The 17,277-nt window shown below is 50.7% G+C and overlaps 1 protein-coding gene across 1 annotated transcript in view; it reads left to right on the plus strand.

The window, feature by feature from the left end:
• Nucleotides 1-9,564, plus strand: part of LOC147700549 (C-type lectin domain family 10 member A-like) — a 171,821-nt gene extending 162,257 nt beyond the window's left edge. Inside the window, exon 7 of the mRNA XM_086928448.1 lies at nt 9,222-9,564. Within this exon, the coding sequence (XP_086784574.1) occupies nt 9,222-9,366 (145 nt within the window). The 3' untranslated portion in view covers nt 9,367-9,564. The remainder of the gene's footprint in view (nt 1-9,221) is intronic.
• The last annotated feature ends 7,713 nt before the right edge of the window (nt 9,565-17,277 follow it).

Raw genomic sequence — 17,277 nt, forward strand, 5'->3', positions numbered from 1 at the left:
TCGGCGGGTTCATTCTTTGTCTGTGCTGTCTGTCCGTTGTTTTCAGCCCTGCATTTTGCTTTGCTCTCTTGGTGACGAATAGTTAAAGAGAGATGGATGACGTGGTTGTTGTCTGTCTTCCGGCTTCTTTTCTCCATGCTGGTTGCGTGATGTTTTCAGGCAGGCTTCAGTGTGTTTCTTGGCAGGTGAAAAGAGTAGGTGCGAACATCCCTCTCACTAGGATGCCCCTCTCGCCGGTTTTCTTCTGCCACAAGATGTCCGGGAGGACCTCTTTGCCAGGTTTCCACTGGACTGGTGTTTTTGGTCGTGTTGCTCTACCATAGCCTTCGGGCCGTGAGCAGGGCGCTCCATGAGCCTCACCGTCGTGTCCTAGTTCCACCTGAAGGTTGAGTTGTCGACTCTCTTCATTGCTCTCGAGGCTTTCATCTTCTTGGGTCCTGCAGACGTGCTTCTGTAGATCTGTCTCCCGTGCGGGACTTGCTGCCACCAGAGTCCCTTGAGGCTTCTGATACTGGTTTGCCACGGGCTGGTGTGAGGTAGGTCAGGTCCTCCACTTCCGGAGTCCTGAGTAGTCTCGCCATCCAATCTTCCGCTCAAACCCCAGAGGTAGATGTCGCCAACAGTCTAGCTTGCTCTCTCCTGCGATCGCCATGTGGATGGATGGCTCGTAGGTGGTTGTCTCTGTTCTGCGCTGCCGGTGCTCTTGCCAGGCTTGTCTTCCATTGCACTCAGGTGTTCCAGTGCCTGTCACCTTGCTTCTTTCCGCAGGGCGGCTTCTTCTTGAAGTGGCAGCGTGCCATTCCGACTTCTCCTTTCTTCTTTTCTTAGTGGCGGTGGCCACTCTGTTCTTTCTTCCTTCTTCTTAACCTGACAGTCGTGCCACTCTGATTACTTCTTCCTTATTGTCTTCTTCTCTTCTTCTCGCGACGTACCCTGGTCCCCTCTTCTTCATCTTCTCTGGCCATGCTTCCCTATGCAGCGCGCACACTCCACACAGGTCTGCCTGGTCCTGTCCTAGTCCTAGGACACTGTCTTCTTGTCACTTAACTCCCAAGGTTAGCGTCGCGACCTTCACCTCTTCTTTCAGTCGCATCTATTATTTGTGAAGTTGAAGTTCTTTGGTCCATGTTCGCGAACCGCGCCGTGGCTGAACTTTAGGTAAAGTTTGTTGATCCATGTCCCTGGACCGCGCCTTGGCTGAACTTCTTGGACCTTTGTGCTGGTCCCTTCTGCCGAGGTCTGGCAGGTATGCTTCGTGGTGCTGAGCTTCTTGGACCTAGTGCTGGTCCCTTCTGCCGATGTCCGGCAGGTAGGATTTGCGGTGCTGAGCTTCTTGGACCTCGTGCTGGTCCCTTCTGCCGATGTCCGGCAGGTAGGATTCATGGTGCAGAGCTTCTTGGACCTCGTGCTGGTCCCTTCTGCCGATGTCCGGCAGGTAGGCTTCGTGGTGCTTGGTGACCATGCTGAGTGGTCATGTTGCTGTTGTGTGGATTCTTCAATGCTACAGGTTGACTGCGCAACCATTTTCTTTTCATCTCTGATTTCTTTGGTGCGCAACTGGGTACGCTCTTCGTATCTTCTTTGTGACTTGCTGCTTTGGGCTAGTGCTGTCTGCACTGCTGCGCATTTGCGTCATGCGCTTTCGCACTTCCTGGTGCTGGGTTCTAGAACCATCGTTGGTTCGTGTGGGGTGTTCTTACTTTTGCCATTCTGCTGCAGCGATGGCCTGTGGCCACCAGGCATCGCTGTCTTCTCTCCTGGCGTGGTGTAGATGCTTCTTGGGTGTTAGCTTCTTGGAGGGTTGCTTCACCACTCCGTTGATGTTCTCCGGGTCTTTTCTTTTTGCGCGCTCTAATGACTGCACTCTTCGTTCACTTTTCTTCTGCACAGGTGCTGCGTATCGTCTAGAATGTCCTGCGTGGAGTTGCTGCGCTCCTGATGCACTTCTGGAGCGTTTCTGGGATTCTGTCGCGTTTTTGCGCTTCTGGCGCGCTCCTGCGCTGCCGCCTTTTATCTTCTCAGGCTATGTGGTGGCTTGGTGGTACTCGGGCGTGGTGGTGTTCCTGCGCACTCTTCAAGCACTCGCTGTTGCTTTCGTGGGCGCACTTGGTACGTGCTGTCCTGAGTATCTTCTGAGGAGTTCTGGCACTCCTGTTTCTGGGGTGTTCTTTGTGCTTCTGGCGCGCTCCTGCGCTGTCGTCTTTTGCATCTGTGGTCAGCGTTGCTGTGCATTTACCTTCATGCACGTCTGACGCTTCCCTTCGTCTTTTCACGCAGTGTCATGTGTGCAGGCCTTGTTGCTACTCCACAGTTACCTTGTGCTGTTGCGCAGCTACTTGGTGGGGTTCCTGAGTGTCCCTCGCTTGTCCAGTGGTGCTCTTTGTTCACTTTCCTTCTGCGCATTTGCTGCTTGCTGTCCTTTGTTTCTGGATTCCTGTTGCGCGATCCTTTGCAAGCTTCCTTTGATGTGACGGCGGGCAGGTTGCTGCCCTTTGTTGCCTCTTGGCTGAAGTCCCTGTATGTCTGGGTTGCTGCCGGCTTGCTCTGTGCTGCCTTATTTTCCTCCTGGCACATGGTTGCCTGTTAGCTCGTGTCACTCTATGGCATGCGAGTTGCTGCCATAGGGTAGCTACTTCGTGCTGCTGGGTGCAGTGTTGCTCGCTGGCCACTGGGTGGCGGCATTGCTTGTGGGGGCTGTGCACTCTTGGCTGGGCTGTGTGTTTGGCAGTCTCCTCTGTGCTCTGGTGCTGTTAGAGTTCCTTTACTTTAGGGGCGCAGTTGTGTGCTTTGGCCACTAGATGGCAGTGGTGCTTTCTTTTCCAGTGCTGTACTCGGCTCGTACCTCACCGAGTCTTCCAAAACCTTTCACTTCCTTTGGAGGAGTGTCGGTGCAGGCTTCTCGTGACCTGGGCGTCCTTATCTTTTGTTCCCCCCCAGGGCAAAGGCACTCACAGCCGGTAGGTGCTTTCCTCTTTGTTCTCCTTGTGTGTGTGGCTTTGCCAGGTTGCCTGTGCAAATTCGATTGGGGCACACTTTTCTCTGTTGCTACTATTCATGCAGCGTGCAGCGCTCCATTCGGCCAGAGCAGCTTCACTCACGCTGCTGGCCTCGCCGGCATGCTTCTTTTCCACGCGCTATATGCGGCAGTGGGTGCACACTGTCCCTTGGTGCACACTGTCCCTTGGTGCACTTAGCCCCACACAGCAGTCTCCACATCATTCTCGGCGGCGCTGGCCACATGGGGACATTTCTTTTTCTATTCTCTGCTCCTCGCAGCAAACCTGTTCAGCTGACGGCCTGCGAAATGTAGGCACTATTTCCGGAGCCTGCCTGCTCCATTCTGGGCAGCCTCCTTCACTCGGGCTTTGCGGGATGGTAGAGTGCCTAGCTGCTAAGTTTTGGGGTAGAAACTATTTCGTAGCTCCTGCGTTCTTTCACTTGCTGGGCGTGCGGCCAGCTATTCACCTTACGCTGCTTCCCGCCGGCTGCTGGTCAGACGCTGACCTTTTCCACCTATCTCCGCCGGCGGCAGCCTCTTAGGTCACACGCTGCGCAGGGTGGGGGGAGTAGGTGCCGTAGTGTGTGTGTCTTTGCCTCGTCAGTGGCCAACCTGCTGTATACTGTGTATTACTGCTCTCCGCCCCTCACAGCAGTTTGATCTGTATGCCCGCTACGCAAGGGGCAAATCGCGGGACACTTCGTTGCTTCCCTGGGCACTTTACTGCGGGTGGGCTCCGCTTTCAGTGTCTCGGCGCCCGGCAGCTTCCCACACGCTGCGGGCGCTCCCCTTTTCAGTTTAATCGGGGACGCTACAGGCAGGCCGCGAGTGGACTCCGCTGGTCCTGCTTTAGTGTGTGTTCATTGTTGGCTGCACTGTGCTCGGCAGGGTGCCGCGGCGATGCGGGTAGGGTCCGCTGGCCTCGTGGAACGTAGGGCTGCTGCCTTCGCGCTTGGGCTCACCTTCGGCCGACGGGCTTTCACCTTCCGCGCGGGTGGGCTCTGCAGAGGTTCTTCCGGTGGGGTACCTGGTTGCAACCACTGCGGGTGGGCTTCGCGTGGTCACGCTTCATCACCAGGCACGGACTTCCTCACCAGGCATGAGCGCATGAGGTGCGGGGTCGACTCCCGGTCACCTCGATATCATAACATGGGCCCTGGGCACAGCACATGCCCTTCGGGCCTTTCGGCGTCCGGCGCCGATCGTCGTAGGGGGTGTGCCTTTTCTGCAGGCAGCTCTCTCTCCCCCTTTTCCCTGAAGTTTTCGTTTAGCTGTGGCACGCTGGGCACAGCTCCGCCCTCGTCGCCATTGTAGGGTCTGGATGGGCCCTAGGCCCTCATGCTGGCAATCAGTCACACGCAGACACAGGACACACCGTCCGGAGGTATGGTGCAACTGGCCCAGAGCACGTGCGCTCGGCCTCTTTTATTGGTACTGTGTCACATGACCTGTGACATCAGTGGTGGGTGGGTGTTCAGTGTGAATACAGGCTTCAGCACTAGACTGCTGACTTATGCTGGGCATTACAGACTGGTCTTTCTCCAAAAATATATTGACAGTAATGCTTACCTGTCCTAACTAAGTAGTTGCGTCATGTGCAGGTAACTGAACCAGCGGGGTAACTAACTTCTATGCTCCGGACCGCAGCTCTGATGTTCCATCTTTTCGACGGCGGGCGAACTTGTGGAAGAGGCGCGCGACGCGTGTGGCACACCAGTCATCTGCGCCCCTGTTTAGTCACGAGTTGTGGTGGCGTGGGTGTGGCACGGAAAGTGTGCGCGGCCTGCCAGTGCGCACACGCACTATTAAATTTACCCAGGCCACAGCAGTTGACTCTGTGCAGGTGATACTAAAAAGAACCTCTGCCATTCGTGAGATAAGCTCACCTCACCATTGGCAGTTGTTCGTTTTCCCCCGCACAGAGAGTGAAGGAAGACTGATGTCAGGGTAACGGACAGACTTCTGATTTTCTTGCTGGAGGTCGATTTTGCAAAAAAATCGGCCCCCAGTAATAAAACCGCCCCCCTGTGAAAAAAACAGCCCCCGCCCCTTCAGGCCTACCGGGGAATTACCAGTCCGGCCCTGATCACTGGTACTGCAACACCTTCTCATAGAAAATAATGATAGACGGGACTTAAAGTGAAATCCATGAGGGCCATAGTCGGAAGACTGCTCCACCAGCGGTACTCGTTACTCTTCAAATCCATAGTCCGACATGATAAACGTCTGTGATCTCGAGGCTAGATTAAAGCAATTCTGTCCACAAAGAACACGGGGAAGCCAATTCACGTCAGTCTCAGATGAATACATGTTAAGAGGACATGTTACATTATGTGCCCAAACCTTTAGGGGGAGAGAGAGTTACTGAAATGAGACTAGTCATGTGTACTCCAATTAATACAAAACCTAGAAATCTCACTGTACAGATAGACTACAATATGCAAATTAACCTGGACATTTTATTTAAAGAAGGTCGTCTGTGAGATGGGAGGCGATAAAAGATTAAAAATCATGTGCTGAGATACCAGCACCCCCCAGTTCTTGCCTGTAAGCCGCTGCCTAGGGGCATGGTGAAATGACAACAGGGGCTTGGGTTGTAAGCAATGTCATTAATTACAGAAGAAGCAGTAGGTACCGTGTAGTAGATGGTGGATCCGGTATTCACCCAAGCCTGTGCGGCAGGCAGCAAGTTAACCCATGACATCCAGTCAAACGCCTTTTCTGCATTGAAAGTCACCCTAAAGCCTCAGCATCCCCAACTCACCCACCATTGACATTAAACTGCATTTTTAGGCCATTACTTGTTCATCTATTCACAATCAAGCTTTCCTAATCACGGTGTTCACATCTGAGCATGAGAAGTAAAATCCTGGTAAGGACACATTTTGGAACTTCTTACAGTAGACTGTGATCATCAAATAGTACCAACTTTGCCTCAGACTTTCATTAGGTTTGGCAAAGAGAATAATTCTAGTCCTCTCCATGGTAGTTGGGAGGAGATGTGAGACCAATTCCCGGCCAAACAACTGTAGTAACCTAAGGACACCTGAACACCTTCTACCCCTCTGTGGCAGGGGATTCTCTGGAGGATAACTCTCTGATCGCCCCCGTTATCTTGTTGACTGGCAAACGCCTGTTCGGATCGGCATCATCAGTTTTTATTCTGCTCTTGTATCCTTCAGTAAACCTCCATGACATGATATGTAACCTCAATAACACCCTGCCTCGCCTGTCCCTCTGTGTGTCTCTGGGTTATCGCATGATTTCCAAAGAAGACAACCTCTCTGCCAGCTGCTATGTGAAGCTTACTTCTTAGAGTTTTAATGTCACCCAAGATGCATTTGTTCTTGGAGTCCTCATAACAGGGCCTGTGACGTTTTAGCTATTTGTGAATCTTTTCTAGATCCCCCTGCAAGACTTCAGTACACCGCCCAGTACTGAACACCCGCAGCACTTGATGAGGATAAGGTTAAGTGCTGGGCCCAAGGCTTTGCTCAGAAGGCTGCAGCCGGTGCTGTTGAATGTCAGGGGGGCTGAACTCCTTAGTCTTGATTCCACCTCACGCCTCTTTCTTTCATCCTCCACCAGACACTCCCTGCCTCTTTATCTCACTCTTCCAAGTTCTTTTTTATCTTCAACTTCATTCTTGGTCACTTTTTTCCATTCCCCCTGTGTTTTTTCTATCTCTTGTTCTGGGTCAAAGTCTTATGAGGAAAAATGGGTGCCCTGAGTCTCACCTTCAACCACCCCCTCAAATTAAGCAGTGAATACAAGGAACACAGACTAGAAAGATTTTCTAGAACACTGGTTATAACATGCCAGTAGTAGGATTCATCAGCTAGAAAAGATAATAAGATTCTATTGGAAAACAATTCCGGATTAAACCTCCTGCTAGTGGCCCAGGGCCCGATTCACAGAACTAACTTAAGACAAAATCCTAAACTTACTACTTTTGGTATTCACAGAAGTTAGGATTTTGTCTTAAGTTAGTTCTGTGAATCGGGCCCCCAGTGAACAGCAATGATGAAAAGTACAAGCAGGAAACACTTTTCACTAGTTTCATTATCACATACCCATGGATATCTGAACAACAATGGCCTCGTGGTAATCACTGCAGCTACCCAAAGCTAAGCATCCAGGGGAGAGGGTCCCAATCACTGTTTTCGGTACACTGGTCGATTGTCAACAAACTTGATAACTTAGTCATGGGGCAGCAGCGTAACAAACCTCTGTGGCCTTTCAGGGTTTTACCTTCACAATCTCTTGAACTTTACCTACATCAGGGTGAGCTATTTCTGTCTCTAGAAAGATGGCATGATGTTGCAACAATCTCTTCCTCCTCCATCCCTGCATTGCTGGCAGGACATATCAAGCATCTCCTCAAAAGCAAACCCAACAAATGGATGGGTTAACCAAGGAGGAAGTGTTAGGGGGGTGTGGCCAGTTCTGGAACTTAAAGAAATCTGCATTGTAGCCTTGGTGGAGCTACAGAATCACCAGCAGCTACTTAAATTCGATGTTGCTGGGAATGTTTTAAGTAGCTATAAAAGCCACCTTCTTTGCTGTGCAGTGTCAAGAGGCAGTGATCAGGCCCAGGAGAACAGTCAAGGCCATTTCAGTTTTATGTGTGACCCAGAGCAATAGAGTGTAGAAGTTACGTGTACAAGTTCCAGCCAGCACCAAGACTCTCTGGGTCTTTATGAACAATCGAAAAGCTAAAATGACCAGTGCATTTCCTCTAGAATTCCAATTAATCAAATATTTGGAATGGGCCCACGACTTTCTACAGTAAAGGAGTAAAGTCCGCATTTTTACAAATAACTTTCCTGGGTGAGGACTATCGGACAAAAAAATAGTGGAGCAGAGCAGGATGCAGCTGTATTCCGTGAGCGGTGGTCTTTAAGGCGGGGGAGGGTTGCACTAGTGTGAAGATGATCCTGCAGAGTGTTGGCTTCAATCAGTCAATCTTGTACTTGTATAGTGCGTCTTATCACCCAGGGGGTATCCAGACGCTAGGGGACTGGTGGCCTCTAGTGGAAGAGCCAGGTCTTTGGTCCTTTCCTGAAGTTAAAGAGGGTAGGTGTGGTTCGCAGGTGGAGAGGGGGGGGGGGGGGTGGTCATTTAAGGACTTGGCAGAGAGAAAGTATAAAGAACGACCTCCACAGCAGCTTCGACAAATGCGTGGGACGTGCGCGAGGGCGAAGAAAGTTCACTGGAGTTCCCCGGCGGGTTGGTGAAAAGCCAGGCAGTGGTTGGGTCTGATGTTGTGAATGGCTTTGTATGTGAGGGTTATTACCTTGAACTGGCATCTCTTCTGCAAGGGGAGCCAGTGGAGGCTTCTGAGGTGAGGGGTGATGCTCGTCCATTTGGGAAGGTCTAAAATGAGTCTGGCTGTGGTGTTCTGTATGGCTTAAGGTGCCTTGACATGGATTGCAATATTGGATTACAGGTTGCCCTGACTGTTCAGGCACTAGACTTTGATTAAGGTAACCAGTGTGAGCATCCATCCAGGGTTATCTGGCTCTGAAATAATTCCAACATACTTTTTAAGTTTTTTATTCAACAGCATTTTGCTAAGGTGAACCTTAGGGGTCTCAGCAATGTATAATTTATATTACATGTGGACATTAATGTGATGGTTTTCACATAGCCATCAAGAACACTTTTCTAAAATATTTTGGGGCTTTCAAAAAGTTGTATTTCAAGGATGTAAAATAAAACCAATAAAGAAAAAAATAAGCGCTAAATGTTAGGGCACACAAAATATAGGTGCAGCCCACAGACGGTCAGCACTGGTCTAAAAGAATACAGTCAATGGTCAAAAGAGCTGGGCATGTTCTCGGAGGATGCCCTTGGGTGAGCGTGAGGTCAAAGTTTGTCAAGGGAAGGTTTTGTTTCAGGAAATGGTGTTCTGACCTGGAGGGATAGTCACACTTTCAGAAGCTGGTCTACCTAAGAATTTACGTTCATAAAATGTATGTATGACGTCAGTGTTTACAATCTGTCACAGTTTATCACCTGTAGATGATAGACAACTCAACCTCCTAATGGAAATGACTCACTCAGATTGGCTGGCCTCAGGGATTGCATGCAATAAATTTGCTAAACTGGTCATTGTATATTATTGTCGGTCAATGAACCTAATGGAGACAAATGTATAGATTGTCCAATCCTCCGCATTTGTAAATAACGAATATCCCCTGAATACATCTTTTCATTGTAGAATCAACGGTGGCGGAGATGGCAAGGGAAGCTGTGGCACCATGAATGGTGGTAGAGTTGGCAGTGAATCTTGCAAAAATCCAAACAAGTGGACATGTGAGAAAAATGCCACAGATTTCCCACCCACCTCGGAAGTCTACAATTAAGGGACTCGTTGCATCCTTTCCCTCGGTCTGTTATAGGTTAATGTTAAAATATAAGCGATTGTGTTTACTTTAAATATATATTTTTTGCTATTTTTGAGAATTCTGTGTTAATACAATAGACTGTGTGTTCACTGCCAGATAAAGGCCAGTGTGTATGTTCTTGTCTCAATCATTAAAGTGTCTTGCATTGTTAACGACCATAGTCTCTCATCACTGCTGTTGACTCCCACTGTCCTTGTAAACTGAGCAGTTTCAGGTTGTATAGACGGAGAGGATCAAGTGTGAGATTTGAGGATGGTTTAAACCATAGCTGTGAAGCTCGGGTCCAGGAGGGCGGATCCGGGGCAGATTTCACTGACATCCAGCATCTGACTAAATAGATTTCATTTAGGGTAATTGTTTGTGGTTGTTTCAATCAATCTATCAATCAATCAAGGCATTTATATAGCGCACTACTCACCCAGAGGGTCTCAAGGCGCTAGAGGAGGGGGGTCCGCTACTGCTCGAACAGCCAGGTCTTGAGCTGCTTCCTGAAGGCGAGGTGGTCCTGGGTCAGGCGGAGGTGGGTCGGGAGGGAGTTCCAAGTCTTGGCGGCGAGGTAGGAGAAGGACTTTCCACCTGTGGTGGCTCTTCGGATGCGGGGGACGGCGGCGAGGGCATGGCCGGTCGATCGAAGCTGGCGTTTGGGAGCGTAGAAGTTGAGGCGGCTGTTGAGGTATCCTGGGCCTTGGTTGTGTAGGGCTTTGTGTGTGTGGGTGAGGAGACGGAAGGTGATTCTCTTGTTGACCGGGAGCCAGTGCAGGTCTCTCAGGTGTCCGGAGATGTGGTTGCGACGGGGGATGTCCAGGGTGAGTCGTGCTGAGGCGTTCTGGATCCGCTGGAGCCTCCTCTGGAGTTTGGCGGTGGTTCCGGCGTAGAGGGAGTTGCCGTAGTCCAGGCGGCTGGTGACGAGGGCCTGGGTGACCGTATTCCTGGTCACGGTGGGGACCCACCGGAAGATCTTTCGTAGCATGCGCAGGATGTTGAAGCACGTCGAGGAGACGGCGTTGACTTGTCTGGTCATGGAGAGGGAGGAGTCCAGGATGACGCCCAGGTTGCGTGCGTGGTCTGTCGGTTTGGGTGCGCTGCCTAGGGCGGGGGGCCACCAGGAGTCGTCCCAGGCAGAGGGTGAAGATCCCAGAATGAGGACTTCCGTCTTGTCCGAGTTCAGTTTCAGGTGGCTGTTCTTCATCCATTCTGCTACCTCTTTCATCCCTTCGTGTAGGTTGGCTCCGGCGGTGGCGGGGTCGTTGGTGAGGGAGAGGATCAGCTGGGTGTCGTCGGCGTAGGAGATGATGTTGAGGTTGTGCTGGCGTGCGATGGCTGCGAGGGGGCTCATGTAGACGTTGAAGAGGGTAGGGCTGAGCGAGGAGCCTTGAGGAACGACTCAGATGACTTCGGTGGCTTCTGATCTGAACGGGGGAGGCAGACTCTCTGTGTCCTTCCGGCGAGGAAGGAGATGATCCACTCCAGTGCCTTCTCCTGGATTCCGACGTTGCTGAGGCGCTGTACTAGGGTACGGTGGCAGACAGTGTCGAAGGCCGCGGAGAGGTCTAGGAGGATGAGGGCCGCTGTTTCTCCGTTGTCGAGCAGGGTTTGGATGTCATCGGTGGCTGCGATCAGGGCGGTCTCGGTACTGTGGTTGGCCCGGAAGCCAGACTGCGAGAGGTCGAGGGATCCGTTCGTCTCAAGGAAGGCGGCCAGCTGCTTGTTGACGGTCTTCTCGGTGACTTTTGCAGGAAACGGGAGCAGCGAGATGGGGCGGTAGTTCTTGAGGTCGGTGGGGTTGGCTGATGGTTTCTTAAGTAGAGCGCTGAGTTCGGCGTGCTTCCAGCTCTCCGGGAAGGTAGCGGTGTTTAAGGAGGTGTTGATGATGTCCCGCAGGTAGGATGCGATGGCAGTGTCGGCCTTGTTGAAGATTTGGTGAGGGCAGGGGTCGGTCGGAGATCCGGAGTGGATGGAGTTCATCGTGCGGACGGTGTCTTCGGTGCTGATCGGGTTCCAGGCGCGGAGGGTGGTGGTGGGGGGCGCTGGTTCGGTCGTGGCGTGCGTCGGTTGAGTGCTGAAGCTGTTGTGTATGTCCGCGATCTTGTTGTGGAAGTAGGAGGCGAGGGAGTTGCAGAGGTCTTGCGAAGGGGTGATGTCTTTGTTTCCGGCGTTGGGGAGTTCTTTAACGATGTTGAAGAGTTCCTTGCTGTTGTGTGCATTGTTGTCCAAGCGTTCCTTGAATGCAGTTTTCTTGGTAGCGTGGATCAGTTGGTGGTGTTTTCGGGTGGCAAGCTTGAGGGCAGTCATGTTGTCCGGTGTTGGGTCTTTGCGCTAGGCTTTCTCGAGGGCTCTGCAGTTCTTCTAGGAGCTCTTGAGTTCGTCGGTGAACCATGGGGCTTTCTTGCTGCCGGGTCTGCTAGGCGGGGTCCTCAGAGGGGCGAGGTCATCTGCGCAGTCGTTGATCCACTTCGTGAGGTTGGTGGCCGCTGCGCTGGGATTCGTTGCGCTGGTGGGTGGATTCTTGCTCAGGGAAGTTGCGAGCTGGTCGGCTGTGATCTTGTTCCAGCTTCTGCGTGCAACCTGTTGCTGGTGGTGGTGGATCGTCGTCCTTCTGAAGCTGAAGTGGACGCAGCTGTGGTCCGTCCAGTGGAGTCCGGTGGCGTGGCTGAAGGTGATGTCCTTGCTGGATGAGAAGACGGGGTCGAGTGTGTGTCCGGCGTAGTGGGTGGGGGTGGTGACCAGCTGCTTGAGTCCGAGGTTTGCGAGGTTGTCCAGCAGGGCGGTGGTGTTGCGGTCGTTGTTGTTCTCCAGGTGGGAGTTGAGGTCCCCGAGGAGGATGTAGTCAGCGGAGAGGAGGGCGTGTGGGCTGACTAAGTCGGCGATGTCTTCGCTGAATTGTGTGCGTGGTCCCGGGGGTCTGTAGATGAGGGTGCCTCTGAGGGTCGTCTTTGGGTCGGTGTGGATCTGGAAGTGGAGGTGCTCGGCGGGTGCGAGGGTGTCGTCGGTGTTCGTCGTGATGCGGATGGTGTTCTTGTGGACGATGGCGATGCCTCCTCCAGTCTGGTTTACGCGGTCTCTTCGGATGATCTTGTAGCCGTCTGGGATGGCGATGTCGGGCGCTGAGGAGGCGTTCATCCAGGTTTCCGTGAGGAAGGCGACGTCTGGGGCTGTGATGTCGAGCAGGTTCCAGAGCTCGACGGCATGTCTGTGGACGGAGCGGGTGTTGAGCAGGATACACTTGAGGTGGCTGCTGCTGTTGCGCGCCGTGGTCTTGGTCAGTGCTGGAGTAGTGCACAGGCCCGGACTGGCCGTTGAGGGCACCGGGCAATTCCCCGGTGGGCCGCATGGTTGGGGGCCGGTTTTGGGCCCCTGGGGCCGTTTTTGTTACCGGCCCCCCTCCCCCCCGGAGGTGGGGAGGAGGGCCGGCCGAGCACTTTGCCAGGGCCGGTTCTGGTTCCCAGTCCGGCCCTGGTAGTGCAGGTCCGGATGCAGGCGAACTTGCAGGAGTGGTAGCAGAAGGGTCCATGGGTGCGTCTCGGGGTGGCTCGGTAGCAACCCGGGGTTCGGCCAGCGTTGAGTGCGTAGAGTTCGGTGGCGTCGTAGGTCCGGCGGGTGGGCTGGTGTCTGCGGGGGCCAGGGGTCCTGGCACTGGGCACGGTCCAGGCGCGGACGGGCGCAGACTGACTTACCTTTGGCGCACCTTCGGCGCTCAATCGGTGCTCCCGCTGCGCGCGTCCGCTGCGCGGTCGCTGAGGGGGCGTCATAAGAAGGGAGCCGGGAGGGCAGGTCAGCTGGGAGGCGGGAGCGTGGGATCCAATCGGCTGGCGGGGGCGGAGCCGCAGGCAGGCAGCGGCGGGAAAAGCGAGTGCGGGCTTGGCGGGCGGCCCTGCGGCGGCTGGGGGCGCTCGCTGACGGCGTAGGCGAGCAGGCAGGCACGCACAGCAGCAGGAGGAAGGTGGCAGGAGCAGGAGGTACTAGGAGCGTTGGGGTGACCAGGCCGAGGCGCAGTGGTGACTCCCGAGACGGAGACGGGTTCCCCTTAAGAAGGGAGCCGGGAGGGCGGGCCAGCTGGGAGGCAGGAGCGTGGGATCCAATCGGCTGGCGGGGGGGCGGGCCGCAGGCAGGCAGCGGCGGGAAAAGCGAGTGCGGGCTTGGCGGGCGGCCCTGTGGTGGCTGGGGCGCTCGCTGAAGGCGTAGGCGAGCAGGCAGGCAGGCAGGCACAGCAGCAGGAGGAAGGTGGCAGGAGCAGGAGGTACTAGGAGCGTTGGGGTGACCAGGCCGAGGCGCAGTGGTTTCTCTTGTGATGGTCCTGCAAACCTGTACCCACCTTGTGCACCCTGCTCCAAACCCCTGTATTATTCCTGCACCCCCTCCTAGATATTGCTTTCAATGGGATAGAGTGTCTGGCTCTGGAGTGCCTCCACCAACCTTTCAAAAATCACCTTCATGTTTGGAATGTAAGCGCTCAGGCGACAGACGGAAGCGAATGACCACCATATTCTGGACATCATGACCGGTGCATCAGTCTTCATGGATTAGTTTCAGTGATTGTTTGTAAACAAAGCAAAGAGTAGACCTTGGGAATTGACTTTATTGCTATTTTTTTTAAATTATCTTGTAGCCGTCTTCGCACATTTAGACTACAAATCTATGAACTACTTTTCCATGCTTAACTTTGTAAAAATGCCCTTTCGTTCCACACAATTGGCTATCTAAGGTAATATCTACTATACTTAAGACCTGGTTTAGTGAAACGTGACAGCTCAGCATCTATGCGCCAGTGTCGTAGCATGCTCTGCGCTTGCCGGTTCCACAGGATGCAGGAAGAATGGAGCGCTACAGCCCTAGCTGTACACTTGGCAGATCTCTGATCTGCCCTTCTTTAAAGTGTATAGTCATATGCAATGGGCAGATGGGACGACTGCCAATTTCAGCCGCGTGACTGGTATCCGTCAGTCTCTAATTAAGCCCCACTGTAACATGTTTCACTAAACCAGCCCCCTCAGAAGTGCACGACCCAAATTTACAAAGATTTGTGCCGTCACAAAGTTGTGCGAAGCAACACATTGGTATTTACCCTCTAGTTCAAGATTTTGTTATGGAAATGTGCCTTTTCCCAATGCAAGAAGCAATTTTTTCTCTCGCAGAATCCTTACTAGAACAGTACTTGGGTTTATTACCGCAAACACCCATATGTTTTGATGCAAAGCTCGATCGACTAAGATTGCCAGTCGTATGGGGATTTTATCAAAAAGTATTTCCTTTTTTAAACCGGCGTAACAAGGAGAAATGTTTTAATTTCTCGAAATAATCCACGCTTTACATACGTGCTGCAGTGCACAACGCACATCCAATGCATGGGACCCTTCTGAATTTGTCCAGACATAGGAAGGTGTACTGGAATGCTATAATTCCTGTATAATCCTTTGTTAGACAGTGCACACTCCCCTCTGCACCATGCGGCGAGGCTCTGTGTAACGCACTCACGCAAGGCTCCTTGTTAGTGCACAAGCACAGGGTGCGCCAGCACCAGGACAGTCTTAGATATGTCTCTGCAAGTCTTTCTTCCCCCTTGCGTAATGCAGCACAGCAAAGTGAGTGACTCGCAGCCTGGACCAATGAGCAAATCTGTCTCCTCTGGACCTTCTGATAAGAGTATGTAGCATGGATGATGGAGAGCTAACATGCCTAAAGAATGCATACATGTTTTTTGTTGTGGTGCTTGGATATTACTCCCGCACGAAATTTTGAGGTATGTGAAGGTGTGTATCACTTACAACGCAACTTTTACGTCGTAATGCTGTTACAACGCAGCTATTACAACGCAGGATCCATTACATCGGATGCCATTACAACGCATTGCATTACATAGCAGATGGTATTACAACGCATACCATTACATCGTAAGTATTGGTAAGTATATAATTTTTTTATTTTATTTAATATTATATAATTGATTTAATTATTATTAATTATAAATAAAAATAAATAAAAATATTTATTTATGTTTTTAAATATTATAAATTAAATTTATTAATTTAAGTAATTTTTTTAAATAAGTATGAGTATAGGAGTATGTGTTTTGGGGTACTGAGGTATATGTTTTGGGGTACAGGGGTGTTTTTAGGTTTTAGGGCAAGGTTTGTGTTTTGGGGTACAGGGGTGTATTTAGGTTTTAGGGCAGGGTTTGGGTTTTGGGGTACAGGGGTGTTTTTAGGTTTTAGGGCAGGGTTTGCGTTTTGGGGTACAGGGGTGTTTTTAGGTTTTAGGGCAGGGTTTGGGTTATGGGGTACAGGGGTGTTTTTAGGTTTTAGGGCAGGGTTTGGGTTTTGGGGTACAGGGGTGTTTTTAGGTTTTAGGGCAGGGTTTTAGGTTTTAGGGCAGGGTTTGGGTTTTGGGGTACAGGGGTGTTTTTAGGTTTTAGGGCAGGGTTTGGGTTTTGGGGTACAGGGGTGTTTTTAGGTTTTAGGGCAGGGTTTGGGTTTTGGGGTACAGGGGTGTTTTTAGGTTTTAGGGCAGGGTTTGGGTTTTGGGGTACAGGGGTGTTTTTAGGTTTTAGGGCAGGGTTTGGGTTTTGGGGTACAGGGGTGTTTTTAGGTTTTAGGGCAGGGTTTTGGGGTACAGGGGTGTTTTTAGGTTTTAGGGCAGGGTTTGGGTTTTGGGGTACAGGGGTGTTTTTAGGTTTTAGGGCAGTGTTTGTGTTTTGGGGTACAGGGGTGTTTTTAGGGTTCAGGGGTAGGTTTGTGTTTTGGGTTAATTAAATTATATTTACCATTTTTAAATTAATTAAAATATATTTAATAAATTAAATTAATTTTATTACATTAATTACATTTTTAAATTAAATAAATTAAATAAATTATTTCAATTAATTTAATTTAATTTCAATTATAAAAATATGTACATTAAGTTAATTTTATTTTTTTAATTAAATTATTTCCTTTTTTTATTAAAATTACATTTATTAAATAGATATTATTTTATTAAATTAAATTAATGGCTATTTTAAAATGTATTTTAATTAAATTAATTAAATTAAATTAATTAAATTAACTTAACATTTTTTTAAAAAAGGTATACTTACCTATACTTACGATGTAATGCCATGCGTTGTAATACCATCTGCTATGTAATGCCATGCGTTGTAATGGCATCCGATGTAATCGATCCTGCGTTGTAAAAATTCCGTTGTAACGGAATGCGATGTAAAAATCCGCGTTGTACTGACACCAATCCATGATGGATTGATGAATTCCTTCTCAGAGGCCCCCTGAAACTGATCACTCAAAAGCCACAGAACTTGGAACAACCAGCCAATGAATATCTTTTAGAATCTATAAAAGTGTTTGATGTAGGTGGGGCGTGGCCAGGATCTGACTCAAGAGCATGTCAGCCCAACTACCTACAGTCTGAAATCTCCAATGCCTTAAGACAATACATTGATGGTCAGAGCTTGAACATCTGAAGGCAGAACAGAAGACGCAACCCCCACTCCCTGAAACAACAATGTAAAGAGAATAAATGAGGTAACACATGACCAGATGTAGCCTGGTGGAGGGGAGTGGAGATGTAGAGTAGAGCGGCTCCTTTGTGAGGGCAAAGGAGGAGTTGATGCGCCTTGAGGGAGACTCGACAGAGTCACAGGGCTTAGGAGCAGAGGACCAATCTCAGTCTCGGCTAGAGGCAGGTTGGGTCATGAATAGAAAGGGGCTTGTTCTCTCCCTGCTGGGACCAGAGATCTCCGAGTGATGGTGGGCCCGATTCACAGAACTAACTTAAGACAAAATCTTAAACTTACTACTTTTGGTATTCACAGAACTTAGGATTTTGTTTTAAGTTTGTCTTAAGAATGACTTAAGACAGACTTAAGTTAGGATTTTGTCT

Source organism: Lissotriton vulgaris, chromosome 7 (genome assembly GCF_964263255.1).
Source record: "Lissotriton vulgaris chromosome 7, aLisVul1.2, whole genome shotgun sequence".
Taxonomy (NCBI): domain Eukaryota; kingdom Metazoa; phylum Chordata; class Amphibia; order Caudata; family Salamandridae; genus Lissotriton; species Lissotriton vulgaris.